The sequence below is a fragment of the Oncorhynchus mykiss genome, chromosome 3, assembly GCF_057628025.1.
Source record: "Oncorhynchus mykiss isolate SJ-2025 chromosome 3, ASM5762802v1, whole genome shotgun sequence".
NCBI classification, from domain to species: Eukaryota; Metazoa; Chordata; class Actinopteri; order Salmoniformes; family Salmonidae; genus Oncorhynchus; species Oncorhynchus mykiss.
Genome location: NC_143024.1, coordinates 52,130,036 through 52,144,916, shown reverse-complemented (window position 1 = coordinate 52,144,916; position 14,881 = coordinate 52,130,036). Strand labels below are relative to the sequence as shown.

At 44.6% G+C, this 14,881-nt stretch overlaps 1 protein-coding gene across 1 annotated transcript; it reads left to right on the top strand.

Moving 5' to 3' along the window:
• The first annotated feature begins 12,015 nt into the window (after positions 1 to 12,015).
• Positions 12,016 to 13,106, top strand: LOC149984585 (uncharacterized). The gene has a single exon (XM_090230586.1). It carries the CDS (start codon positions 12,168 to 12,170, stop codon positions 13,104 to 13,106), a length of 939 nt encoding a protein of 312 aa, XP_090086712.1. The 5' UTR covers positions 12,016 to 12,167.
• The last annotated feature ends 1,775 nt before the right edge of the window (positions 13,107 to 14,881 follow it).

Below are 14,881 nucleotides of genomic sequence, written 5' to 3'. Positions count from 1 at the left end.
AGTATAAACAAGTCTATATACGATGTGAGCAAATGAGGTGAGATAAGGGAGGTAAAGGCAAAAAGGCCATGGTGGCAAAGTAAATACAATATAACAAGTAAAACACTGGAATGGTAGATTTGCAATGGGAGAATGTGCAAAGTAGAAATAAAAATAATGGGGTGCAAAGGAGCAAAATAAATTAATTAATTAAATACAGTAGGGAAAGAGGTAGTTGTTTGGGCTAAATTATAGGTGGGCTATGTACAGGTGCAGTAATCTGTGAGCTGCTCTGACAGTTGGTGCTTAAAGCTAGTGAGGGAGATAAGTGTTTCCAGTTTCAGAGATTTTTGTAGTTCGTTCCAGTCATTGGCAGCAGAGAACTGGAAGGAGAGGCGGCCAAAGAAAGAATTGGTTTTGGGGGTGACTAGAGAGATATACCTGCTGGAGCGTGTGCTACAGGTGGGAGATGCAATGGTGACCAGCGAGCTGAGATAAGGGGGGACTTTACCTAGGAGGGTCTTGTAGATGACATGGAGCCAGTGGGTTTGGCGACGAGTATGAAGCGAGGGCCAGCCAACGAGAGCGTACAGGTCGCAATGGTGGGTAGTATATGGGGCTTTGGTGACAAAACGGATTGCACTGTGATAGACTGCATCCAATTTGTTGAGTAGGGTATTGGAGGCTATTTCGTAAATGACATCGCCAAAGTCGAGGATTGGTAGGATGGTCAGTTTTACAAGGGTATGTTTGGCAGCATGAGTGAAGGAGGCTTTGTTGCGAAATAGGAAGCCAATTCTAGATGTAACTTTGGATTGGAGATGTTTGATATGGGTCTGGAAGGAGAGTTTACAGTCTAACCAGACACCAAAGTATTTGTAGTTGTCCACGTATTCTAAGTCAGAGCCGTCCAGAGTAGTAATGTTGGACAGGCGGGTAGGTACAGGTAGCGATCGGTTGAAGAGCATGCATTTAGTTTTACTTGTATTTAAAAGCAATTGGAGGCCACGGAAGGAGAGTTGTATGGCATTGAAGCTTGCCTGGAGGGTTGTTAACACAGTGTCCAAAGAAGGGCCAGAAGTATACAGAATGGTGTCGTCTGCGTAGAGGTGGATCAGAGACTCACCAGCAGCAAGAGCGACCTCATTGATGTATACAGAGAAGAGAGTCGGTCCAAGAATTGAACCCTGTGGCACCCCCATAGAGACTGCCAGAGGTCCGGACAGCAGACCCTCCGATTTGACACACTGAACTCTATCAGAGAAGTAGTTGGTGAACCAGGCGAGGCAATCATTTGAGAAACCAAGGCTGTCGAGTCTGCCGATGGGGATGTGGTGATTGACAGAGTCGAAAGCCTTGGCCAGATCAATGAATACGGCTGCACAGTAATGTTTCTTATCGATGGCGGTTAAGATATCATTTAGGACCTTGAGCGTGGCTGAGGTGCACCCATGACCAGCTCTGAAACCAGATTGCATAGCAGAGAAGGTATGGTGAGATTCGAAATGGTCGGAAATCTGTTTGTTGACTTGGCTTTCGAAGACCTTAGAAAGGCATGGTAGGATAGATACAGTGCCTTGCGAAAGTATTCGGCCCCCTTGAACTTTGCGACCTTTTGCCACATTTCAGGCTTCAAACATAAAGATATAAAACTGTATTTTTTTGTGAAGAATCAACAACAAGTGGGACACAATCATGAAGTGGAACGACATTTACTGAAAAATTGGCCGTGCAAAATTATTTAGCCCCTTTACTTTCAGTGCAGCAAACTCTCTCCAGAAGTTCAGTGAGGATCTCTGAATGATCCAATGTTGACCTAAATGACTAATGATGATAAATACAATCCACCTGTGTGTAATCAAGTCTCCGTATAAATGCACCTGCACTGTGATAGTCTCAGACGTCCGTCAAAAGTGCAGAGAGCATCATGAAGAACAAGGAACACACCAGGCAGGTCCGAGATACTGTTGATTCTTCACAAAAAAATACAGTTTTATATCTTTATGTTTGAAGCCTGAAATGTGGCAAAAGGTCGCAAAGTTCAAGGGGGCCGAATACTTTCGCAAGGCACTGTATAGGTCTGTAGCAGTTTGGGTCAAGAGTGTCACACCCTTTGAAGAGGGGGATGACCGCAGCTGCTTTCCAATCTTTGGTAATCTCAGACGACACGAAAGAGAGGTTGAACAGGCTAGTAATAGGGGTGGCAACAATTTCGGCAGATAATTTTAGAAAGAAAGGGTCCAGATTGTCTAGCCCGGCTGATTTGTAGGGGTCCAGATTTTGCAGCTCATTCAGAACATCAGCTGAGCAGATTTGGGAGAAGGAGAAATGGGGAAGGCTTGGGCGAGTTGTTGTGGGGGGTGCAGTGCTGTTGACCGGGGAAGGAGTAGCCAGGTGGAAAGCATGGCCAGCCGTAGAAAAATGCTTATTGAAATTCTCAATTATGGTGGATTTATCAGTGGTGACAGTGTTTCCTATCTTCAGTGCAGTGGGCAGCTGGGAGGAGGTGTTCTTATTCTCCATGGACTTTACAGTGTCCCAGAACTTTTTTGAGTTAGTGTTGCAGGAAGCAAATTTCTGCTTGAAAAAGATAGCCTTGGCTTTTCTAACTGCCTGTGTATAATGGTTTCTAGCTTCCCTGAACAGCTGCATATCACGGGGGCTGTTCGATGCTAATGCAGAACGCCATAGGATGTTTTTGTGTTGGTTAAGGGCAGTTAGGTCTGGGGAGAACCAAGGGCTTTATCTGTTCCTGGTTCTAAATTTCTTGAATGGGGCATGTTTATTTAAGATGGTTAGGAAGCCATTTCAAAAAAATATCCAGGCATCCTCTACTGACGGGATGAGATCAATATCCTTCCAGGATACCCCGGCCAGGTCGATTAGAAAGGCCTGCTCGCTGAAGTGTTTCAGGGAGCGTTTTACAGTGATGAGTGGAGGTCGTTTGACCGCTGACCCATTACGGATGCAGGCAATGAGGCAGTGATCGCTGAGATCTTGGTTGAAAACAGCAGTCGTCAAAAGAGAGCGCCTGGGGAATAGGAGTGGAGCTAGGCACTGCAGGGCCTGGATTCAGCTCTACATCGCCAGAGGAACAGAGTAGGAGTAGAATAAGGGTGCGGCTAAAAGCAATAAGAATTGGTCGTTTAGAACGTCTGGAACAGAGAGTAAAAGGAGGTTTCTGGGGGTGATAAAATAGCATCAAGGTATAATGTACAGACAAAGGCAAGGTAGGATGTGAAAACAGTGGAGGTAAACCTAGGTATTGAGTGATGAAGAGAGAGATATTGTCTCTAGAAACATCATTGAAACCAGGAGATGTCATTGCATGTGTGGGTGGTGGAACTAATAGGTTGGATAAGGTATAATGAGCAGGACTAAAGGCTCTACAGTGAAATAAGCCAATAAGCACTAACCAGAACAGCAATGGACAAGGCATATTGACATTAAGGAGAGGCATGCTTAGTCGAGTGATCAAAAGGGTCCAGTGAGTGGAGAGGTTGGTTGGGGGTCACGGCAATTTAGACAGCTAAATCGGTAGCAAGCTAGCATAGGAGGTCTGTTATTAGCCAACTCTTGCGTTCTGTCAGTAGATTAGTGGGTTTCCGTGTGGTAGAGGGGATTAATCCAAATCACACAACAACAACAAAAATAAAAACAATAGATATAGTTATAGAGGCCCAAGAAGAAAAATACATGAAGAAATAAAAATAAAATAAAATAAAAATTGTCCGATTGTCTATTCAGATAGCAGCTGATAAGATAGCCAACGGCTAGCAGGCCGCAGATGGGCGCCCAGGCAACGTTGTGCCGGAGGAGCCAGCCGGACAATTCCCTCGGGTAGACAACGTCGGCAGTCCAGCTGTGAAGGCCCGGTGGGGCTCCGCGCAGGCAGCAAAACGGGTCCGGATAGGTGACTGCAGCCCAGGAGTGACTGATGGAACTCTTCAGCTGGCTAGCTCCGGAACAATTGATGTTAGCTCCGGAATCGACGAAAGCCGATAGTCACACGGATAGCAGCCAGCTAGCTGTGAGATCCAGGCATGGATGTCCAGAGCCAGCGGCCGAAATCCAGGGACATGGAGAGAAAAATTGGTCCGGTATGTTCCGTTCCGAGCCGCGCAGCGCTGCACCGCGCCGTACAAAACTGCCGATAGATTCTCGAGCCAAAGGACAGCCGATGACCACAAACCGTGGTCAGCTGAGTACTAACGATTAGCCAGTAAAGCAGCTAACTAGCATCTGAACTAGCTTCTGAACCAGCTTCTGAGTAGCTTCTGGACCAGCTTCTGGCTAGCTCCCGGCTAGCTTCTGGCTCATTTCTGGCTAGCCTCTCGGAGGATCACAGATCCGAGGTAAATAATACTTTTTTATATAAATATAAATTGGTGAAGCGGATTGCAGGAGAGTGTTCTGAAGATGAGTTTTTGGAAAATAAAAAATGTATGTGAAAAAAAGTTATAAATATATATATATATATATATACGGGACACGACAGGACGAGGACAAAAATACGTCTGAACTGCTATGCCATCTTGGGACGAAATTGACAAAGTAAGGAGGTAAGGCAATAAATAGGCCATAGTGGCGACTTAATTACAATTTAGCAATTAACACTGGAGTGATAGATGTGCAGATGAGGAAGTGCAAGTAGAAATACTGGTGTGCAAAAGAGCAGGAAAACATATGGGATGAGGTAGGTAGTTGGTTGGTTGAATGGGCTATTTACAGATGGGCTGTGTACAGCTGTAGAGATCGGTAAGCTGCTCTGACAGCTGATGCTTAAAGTTAGTGAGGGAGATATGTGTCCAACTTCAGTTATTTTTGCAATTCGTTCCAGTTATTGGCAGCAGAGAACTGTAAGGAAAGGCGGCCAAAGTAGGTGTTGGCTAGCGAGTAGCGTGTGCCACGGGTGGGAGTTTCTATGGTGACCAGTGAGCTGAGAAAGGCGGGGCTTTAACTAGCAAAGACTAAAAGATGACCTGGAGCCAGTGGGTTTGGCGACGAATATGAAGCGAGGACCAGCCAATGAGAGCATACAGGTCGCAGTGGTGGGTAGTATATGGGGCTTTGGTGACAAAACAGATGGCACTGTGATAGACTGTATCCAATTTGCTGAGTAGAGTGTTGGAGGCTATTTTGTAAATGACATCGCCGAAGTCAAGGATCAGTAGGATAGTCCGTTTTACGAGGGTATGTTTGGCAGCATGAGTGAAGGAGGATTTGTTGCGAAATAGGAAGCCTATTCTAGATTTAATTTTGGATTGGATATGCTTAAAATAGGGGGCAGCATTGGGAAGTTTGGATGAGAAGCGTTCCCAAAGTAAACTGCCTGTTACTCAGGCCCAGAAGCAAGAATATGCATATAACAAGTAGATTTGGATAAAAAACACTCTAAACTTTCCAAAACTGTTAAAATAATGTCTGTGAGTATAACGGAACTCATACGAAAACCTGAGAAAAATCCAACCAGGGAGTGGGAATTCTGAGGTTTGTAGTTTTCAAGTGAATGCCTATCGAATATCCAGTGTCTGTGGGGTCAGATTGCACTTCCTAAGGCTTCCAGTAGATGTCAACAGTCTTCAGAAGTTGTTTCAGGCTTCTATTGTTAAAGGGGGGAGAATAAGAGCACTCAGAGTAAGTGGCTCAGCTGAAAGCCATGAGTTGTTTATCTCACGTGGCCATGAGTGCTACGTTCGTTCCCTTTCCTTTCTAATGAAAACGGTATTGTCCGGTTGAAACATTATTGAATATTTATGATTAAATCGCAATTTCACTGGCTGTAGGCCAGGTGTTCCGCTAGCGGAACCCCCTTCCCAGAAAGGCTAATATGAGTCTGGAAGGAGAGTTTACAGTCTAGCCAGACACCTAGGTATTTATAGTTGTCCACATATTCTAAGTTAGAACTGTCCAGAGTAGTGATGCTAGTCGGGCGGGTGGTTGCAGGCAGCGATCGGTTGAAGAGCATGCATTTTGTTTTACTAGCATTTAAGAGCAGTTGGAGGCCACGAAAGGGGTGTTGTATGGCATTGAAGCTTGTTTGGAGGTTTGTTAACACAGTGTCCAAAGAAGGGCCAGATGTATACAGAATGGTGTCGTCTGCGTAGAGGTGGATCAGAGAATCACCCGCATCATTGATATATACAGGGAAAAGAGTCGGCCCAAGAATTGAACCCTGTGGCACCCCCATAGAGACTGCCACAGTTCTGGATAACAGGCCCTCCGATTTGACACACTGAACTCTGAGAAGTAGTTAGTGAACCAGACGAGGCAGTCATTAGAGAAACCAAGGTTGTTGAGTCTGCCGATAAGAATACAGTGATTGACAGAGTCGAAAGCCTTGGCCAGGTCGATGCATGGTATTGTCTTTTATCGATGGCGGTTATGATATCATTTAGGACCTTGAGCGTGGCTGAGGTGCACCCGTGACCAGCTCGGAAACCAGATTGCATAGCGGAGAAGGTACGGTGGGATTCTAAATGGTCGGTGATCTGTTTGTTCACTTGGCTTTCAAAGACTTTAGAAATAGGTCCGTAACAGTTTGGGTCTAGAGTGTCTCCCCCTTTGAATAGGGGGATGACCGCGGCCTCTTTCCAATCTTTAGGAATCTCAGACGATACGAAAGAGGTTGAACAGACTAGTAATAGGGGGTCCAACAATGGCGGCGGATCATTTTAGAAAGAGAGAGTCCAGATTGTCTAGCCCAGCTGATTCGTAGGGATCCAGATTTTGCAGCTCTATCAGAACATCAGCTGTCTGGATTATGGTGAAGGAGAAGTGGGGGGGCTTGGGCCAGTTACTGCGGGCAGTGCAGAGCTGTTGGCCAGGGTTGGGGTAGCCAGGTGGAAAGAATGGCCAGCCATAGAGAAATGGTTATTGAAATTCTTGATTATCGTGGATTTATCGGTGGTGACAGTGTTTCCCATCCTCAATTCAGTGGGCAGCTGGGAGGAGGTGCTCTTATTCTCCATGAACTTTACGGCGTCCCTAAAATTTGGGGAGTTTGGAAAAAGCTAGCCTCTGTTTGGAAAAAGTTAGCCTTTGCTTTCCTAAGTGACTGTGTATATTGGTTCCTGACTTCCCTGACAAGTTTAATATCATGGGGACTATTCGATGCTAGTGCAGTACGCCACAGGATGTTTTTGTGCTTGTCATGTGCAGTCAAGTCTGGAGTGAACCAAGGGCTATTTCTGTTCTTAGTTCTACATTTTTTGAAAGGGACATGCTTATTTAAGATGGTGAGGAAAGCACTTTTAGAGAACAACCAGGCATCCTCTACTGACTGGATGAGGTCAATACCCTTCCAGGATACCCGGGTCAGGTTGATTAGAAAGGCCTGCTCACAGAAGTGTTTTAGGGAGCGTTTGACAGGGCTGAGGGGTGGTCGTTTGACCACGGACCTATAACGGACGCAGGTAATGAGGCAGTTATCGCTGAGATCCCGGTTGAAAATAGCAGAGGTGTATTTAGAGGGCAAGTTGGTCAGGTTGATATCTATCAGGGTGCCCATGTTTATGGATTTGGGGTTGTACCTGGTAGGTTCATTGATAATTTATGTGAGATTGATGGCATCTAGCTTAGATTGTAGGATGGTTGGGGTGTTAAGCATATCCCAGTTTAGGTCACCTAACAGTACGAACTCTGACGATAGATGGGGGGCAATCAATTCACATATGGTGTCCAGGGCACAGCTGGGAGCTGAGTGGGGTCTATAACAAGCGGCAACAGTGAAGGACTTATTTCTGGAGAGATGGATTTTTAAAGGTAAGCTCGAACTGTTTGGGCATAGACCTGGATAGTGTGACATTTAAAAAAAATATGGATAAGGATAAAAAAATAAATGTAACAAGTAATTAAAGAATAGCGGGACTATATACAGGTGGGGTACCGGTACAGAGTCAATGTGCGGGGACACCGGTTATTTTAGGTAATATGTACGTGTTGGGAGAGTTATTAAAGTGACAATGCATAGATGATAACAACAGAGAGTAGCAGCGGTGTAAAAGAGAGGTGGGGGGGGGGGGACAATGCAAATAGTCCGGGTAGCCGGGTAGAAGCTGTTTAGAAGACTCTTGGACCTCGACTTGGCGCTCCGGTACCGCTTGCCGTGTGGTAGCACAGAGAACATTCTATGACTAGGGTGGCTGGAGTCTTTAACAATTTTTAGGGTCTTCCTCTGACACCGCCTGGTATAGACGTCCTGGATGGCAGGAAGCTTGGCCCCTGTGATGTACTGGGCCGTTTGCACTAACCTCTGTTGTGCTTTGCGGTTGGAGGCCAAGCAGTTGCCATACCAGGCAGTGCTCTTAACAGTGCAGCTGTAGAACCTTTTGAGGATCTGAGGAACCATGCCAAATCGTTTCAGTCTCCTGAGGGGGAATAGGGTTTATAGACTGAGGTTATTATATATTAATACAATCATCAATTAAAGATCCAATATCAAACTTTATTTGATGTGCATTTCAAAATCAAATCAACATTTATTTGTCACAAAAGTGTAGACATTACCGTAAAATGCTTACTTACGAGCCCTTTTCCATCAATGCAGTTAAAAAGAAAATGTGCAAATAGGTAAAATAGTAACACAATAAAATAACAATGAAATAACAATAACGAGGCTATATACAAGGCGTACCCGTATCTTGTCAGTGTACTGGGGTATGAGATAGTTGGGGTGATTTGAAGTACTATGTGCATGTATATTGGCAACCAAAACTGATATATTACTATGGAAACCATGCCACGTGACAGGCTAGGAAGAGAAGGAACTGCCAGATGTGTCATAATAGCCAGGAAGTAAAGCCTGACTATTAAAATTGAATCATATGTAGGTTACTGTCTTTGCATAAAATGGCCTGTTTCCAACTGTGTACATGTAAGTCAGAATATGTTTAATGATAAGTAGAAACTCAGTTTTCAAAGTCATGATAAAGCCTACCAGATGAGCTAAATGTATTTTATGCTTGTTTCGTTGCAAGCAACACTGAAGCATGCATGAGACCACCAGCTGTTCCGGACGACTGTGTGATTACGATCTTCGTAGACGACGTGAGCAAGGCCTTTAAACAGGTCAACATTCACAAGGCGACGGGCCTGGCGGATTACTAGGACGTGTACTCAGAGCATGCGTGGACCAACTGGTAAATGTCTTCACTGACATTTTCAACCTCTCCCTGACCGAGTCTGTAATATCCACATGTTTCAAGCAGACCACCATAGTCCTTGTGCCCAAGAATGCAAAGGTAATCTGCCTAAATGACTACCGCCCCGTAGCACTCACATCGGCAGCCATGAAGTGCTTTGAAAGGCTGGTCATGGCTCACATCAACACCATCTTCCCGGAAACCCTAAACCCACTCCAAATCGCTTTACTCTTCCCCGACAGATCCACAGATGACACAATCTCAATCGCACTCCACACTGCCTTTTCCCACCTGGACAAAAGGAACACCTATGTGAGAATGCTGTTCATTGACTACAGCTCAGCTTTCAACACCATAGTGCACACAAAGCTCGTCACTAAGCTAAGGTCCCTGGGACTAAAAACCTCCCCTCTGCAACTGAATCCTGGACTTCTTGATGGGCCGCCCCCAGGTGGTAAGGTTAGGCAACAATTAATCTGCCACGCTGATCATCAACGCTGGGCCCCCTCAGGGGTGCGTGCTTTGTCCCCTCCTGTACTCCCTGTTCACACACGACTGCGTGGCCAAGCACAACTCCAACACCATCATTAAGTTTACTGACGACACAACAGTAGTAGGCCTGCTCACCGACAATGATGAGACAGCCTATAGGGAGGAGGTCAGAGACCTGGCAGTGTGGTGCCAGGACAACAATCTCTCCCTCAATGTGAGCAAGACAAAGGAGATGATCGTGGAATACAGGAAAAGGAAGGCTGAACAGGTCCCCATTAACATCAACTGGGCCTGTAGTGGAGCTTGTCGAGAGTTTCAAGTTCCTTGGTGTCCACATCACCAACAAACTATCATGGTCCAAACTCACCAAGACAGTCGAAAAGGGTACGTCAACACCTTTTCCCCCTCAGGAGACTAAAAATATCCTAAAAAAGTTATACAGCTGCACCATCGAGAGCATCCTGGCCGGTTGCATCACCGCCTGGTTTGGCAACTACTCGGCATCCAACCGTGAGGCGCCTCAGAGGGTAGTGCGTATGGCCCAATACATCACTGAGCCCAAGCTTCCTGCCATCCAGGACCTATATACTAGGCGGAGTCAGAGGAAGGCCCAAAAATTGTCAAAGACTCCAGTCACCCAAGTCATAGACTGTTCTCTCTGCTACCGCACGGCAAGCGGTACAGGAGTGCCAATTCTAGGTCGAAAAGGCTCCTTAACATCTTATACCCCCAAGCTATAAGACTGCTGAACAATTAATCAAATGGCCAGCCGGACTATATATATTGATATATATATATATTTTTACACTGCTGCTATTTACTGTTTATTATATATGCATAGTCACTTTACCCCAATCTACATGTACAAACTACCATGACTAACCTGTACATTGACTCAGTACCGGTACCCCCTGTATGCAGCCTCGTTATTGTAATTTTATTGTGTTTCTTTTTATATTTTTTTTACATTAGTTTATTTAGTAGATATTTTATTTACTCTTCCTTGAACTGCTTTGTTGGTGCGTGTAAGTAAGCATTTCACTGTAAGGTCGTATTTGGCGCATGTGACAAATCTAATTTAATTGGCTCAAAAGTGTTAACAAGGAAAGAAATTCATCAATTTAACTTTTATCAAGGCACACCTGTTAATTGAAATGCATTCCAGGTGACTACCTCATGAAGCTGGTTGAGATCTCGCTCACATACTCTACACACAGATACACCGTCCGGTACAGATCTGACTCACAGCAGTTTTGTACTCATTTCAATGTATTCCCATCTTTCTAACAAAGTATTTTTTTAAATCTCCATAGATAAACTGATATCTGCTTTTATCTGGAACAAGAAAAACCCTCGGATACGTAAGAGCGTATTTCAGAGATCTCGTCCCCAGGGTGGTCTAGCACTTATGTACTTTCAATATTATTACTGGGCAGCTAATATAAGAATCATGCTATCATGCTATATTGAAAGAAATCCCTGATTACACGGCCAAAATGGTTGACCTTGGAGACCCCATGCTGTGGCTCCACCTCCTTAGCTGCCTTACTCTGCTGAGCCTGTTTCCAAATACACTAAAAACCTTATTGTGAAACATTCTCAAAAAATCTGGAAACTGTTCAGGCGATCGTTTGGGCTCAGTGAATTTTCAACTTCTGCCCTATTATTATTAAAGAACAATACTGTACATTCTCTCCATTATTAGTCCGGGCGTTTCATATCTGGTCCGGAAAAGGAATTTCTTCACTGAACGACTTGTACATTGATATAGATGTTGCATCTTTTGAACAGTTAATAAAAAAGTTTAATATTCCTAGATCCCATTTCTTTAGATACCAACAATTGGGTCGTTTTGTATCTGCAAACTCTAGCCACTTACCATCACATCCACCTACATCCCTTCTAGATTCTATTTTTTATATATAAGTGTACTCTTCTATCAAAGGGGGCATAAGCTTGATGTATACATTATTAAACTCGCACAATCTGGATTCCCTGAATTCTCTTAAGAATCAATGGGAAGAGGATTTAGGTGAACAACTGTCAGACAAAACTTGGCAGAGTAAGCTTCTGTCACGCCCTGGCCTTAGTTAACTTTGTTTTCGTTATTATTTTGGTTAGGCTTGGTCTTGTCTAGGGGTTTATTAGATTAATGGGGTTGTGTTCAGTTTAGTTGTCTAGGTAAGTCTATGGTTGCCTAGAGTGGTTCTCACTCAGAGGCAGGTGTTTATCGTTGTCTCTGATTGGGAACCATATTTAGGCAGCCATATTCTTTGGGTATTTTGTGGGTGATTGTTTCCTGTCTTTGTGTTTTATGCACCAGTTAGGACTGTTACGGTTTTCACATTTATTGTTTTGTAGTTTGTTCATGTTTGAGTTTTCTTATTAAAAGAACCATGAACTATAACCACGCTGCGTTTTGGTCTGCCTCTCCTTCGCAGGAAGAAAGCCGTGACAGAATCACCCACCACAACAGGACCAAGCGGCGTGGTGACAGGCAGCACCAGCAGGAGCAGCGCAATCAGGACTTCTGGACGTGGGTGGAAATCCTCGATGGGAGAGGACCCTGGGCAAAGCCAGGGGAGTGTCGCCACCCCAAGGTGCAGCAGGAGAAGCGGCAGCAGGAGCAGCACAAAGAGGAATGGACATGGGAGGACGAGTTGGACGGTGATGGACCCTGGACACAGCCGGGGGAATATCGCCGCCCCAAGGCAGAGCTGGAGGCAGCCAAAGCGGAGAGGCGGCGGTTTGAAGAGTCAGCACGGAAGCAGGGCTGGAAACCCGAGTGTCAGCCCCAAAAATTTATTGGAGGGGCTCACAGGAAGTATGGCGAAGCCAGGTAGGAGACCTGCGCCAACTTCCTGTGCTTACCGGAGAGCGAGAGAGACCGGGCAGGCACCGTGTTACGCTGTGGAGCGCACGGTGTCCCCAGTGCTGGTGCATAGCCCGGTGCGGTACATACCAGCTCCTTGCATCGGCCGGGCTAGTGTGGGCATCGAGCCAAGTGCCATGAAGCCGGCTCTACGCATCTGGTCTCCAGTGCGTCTCCTTGGGCCGGCGTACATGGCATCAGCCTTACACATGGTGTCCCCGGTTCGCCTGCACAGCCCAGTGCGGGCTATAACACCTCGCCGCACTGGCAGGGCGACCGGGAGCATTCAACCAGGTAAGGTTGGGCAGGCTCGGTGCTCAAGAGCTCCAGTGCGCCTCCACGGTCCGGTTTATCCAGTACCACCTCCACACACCAGCCCTCCGGTGGCAGCCCCCCGCACCAGGCTTCCTGTGCGTGTCCAGAGCCCAGTACTCCCTTTTCCTCCTCCCCGCACTCGCCCTGAGGTGCGTGTCCTCGGGCCAGTACCACCAGCGCCAGCACCACGCACCAGGCCTACAGTGCGCCTCGTCTGTCCAGAGCCGTCAGTCAGCCAGGATCTTCCAGAGCCGCCAGTCATCCACAAAACAGCAAAAAACAATGCAATTTTTTTTTACAAATAATACATTTAAAACAAAGGACATCAAGGACAACTGATATCATAACAGCAATGCCTACTTTATATGTTTGTGTGCATGTCTGGCACGATTACATGTATGTGTGTGTTCTTGTATGTGTTTATTTGAATGAAGAGTGTGTGTATATGCATGTGTAAAAACACCTGCACGGCATCAGCTTCAGGCAAACCGGCATTAGTTGTAAAAACACTGCCACTTATAGTGTCATTCAAATGTACTTTTATTATGTTTTATTTAGACTTTTTTCCCCTTTATCTTTTGACCATCATTCTCTCTCTCACACAGCAACTCCACTCCCACTTGTCTCCAATTCCACATACCAACCCTTTGCTTCCCTCAGCCCATCCCATCTATCTCTGCTGGCCACCCACTTTGTGTTTCTACGCAACACATATCTTTCAACTATGCTATGATGTTTAACGTACAATTTCAATCTATCTAATCGAATAGAATCTACAGATTGCGTGTTGAAGATAAATACTTTTACTAATTAGTAATTGACTGACCCGGTCTCTCCAGATCTCCTAACAGTACTATTTCTAGGGTCAATTTTAGATCAATGCTATGCATTTTCAGCCATTCCTGAACCTGAGACCAGAAACATGCTACCTGAGAACAACACCAAAATAAATGGTCTATTGATTCTGTATCCTCACAACAAAATCTGCAGAGCTTCGATGATTTTATGCCCCAAATATTCAACATTTTGTTGGTGGCAAGAATTCTATATAATCATTTTAGCTGAAAAGCACGAAGTCTTGAATCTTGCGTTGTTTTATATATCAACTCATACACCCTATACCATGGACTCGGTACATCAAAAATATCTTCCTAACTATTTTGCAATCTGTATGGCACAGTTGTCAACATCCTGGTCCTCAAATGAAACTGGTATACTTTCCTATTTATGCTATTTTTATTCATCCTCCAGTTTTGATCCTTTAATTGGGCAGACAGACCAGTTCCCTACCTCCTCCCGCTGCCACCCGCCTCCTCCATTTTTTGGGGCAATGCTGTAATCAATTGGTTGTACTCTTGGATTGAGCAGACCTTCCCGTACAATTCTGATAACTCCATGAAGGACATAACTCTACCATTCCAATTTACAATATAATTTAAGAACAAAATACAATTTTCAAACATCTTTCCCATAACTACAGGTATTTTATCAACCCCTGCTATGTCATTTGAGTTCAGCCATTGTATTTGTTGTAATATTTGTTCTATCTTTTCAGGGGGATGAAATTGAAATTGTAGCCAGCTCTGTAATGCTTGTTTGAAAAATACAGATACTTTTTTCAAAGTATAATGTTCAATTAATCGGAAATGAGACATGGCAATCTGCAAAAAGGCAATTTTTTTAACAATGGATGAGCTTTTCTTATTAATCTACTTGAGAACCTTTTAGGGTTGGAATAAAACTTTTGAATGAGTGAAGCTTTTAGAGAGAGTTTTAGTGCTTTTTATATTTAATCATCTCAACCCACCCAATTCATATTCATTATATAGATAGGCTAATTTTATTTTGTCTGGTTTAGCATCCCAGATAAAGCAAAATATTTTTTGCTCATATGATTTGAAAAATGAATCAGGAGTAGGCAGTGCCATAAGTAAGTGACTAAACTGAGATATGACTAAGGGCAATTTTTCTATAAATAGACAGGTATTTAGCTCTCCGTGGTTGCAGGATCTTGTCTCTTTTTACAAGCTTTCTATTGAAATTCATTGTGGATAGGTTATTTCTATCTTTTGTGATATGA

Bases quoted from the DNA above. Each gene is read 5' to 3' on its own strand.
- LOC149984585 (XM_090230586.1), top strand. From the start codon at position 12,168: ATGGGAGAGGACCCTGGGCAAAGCCAGGGGAGTGTCGCCACCCCAAGG.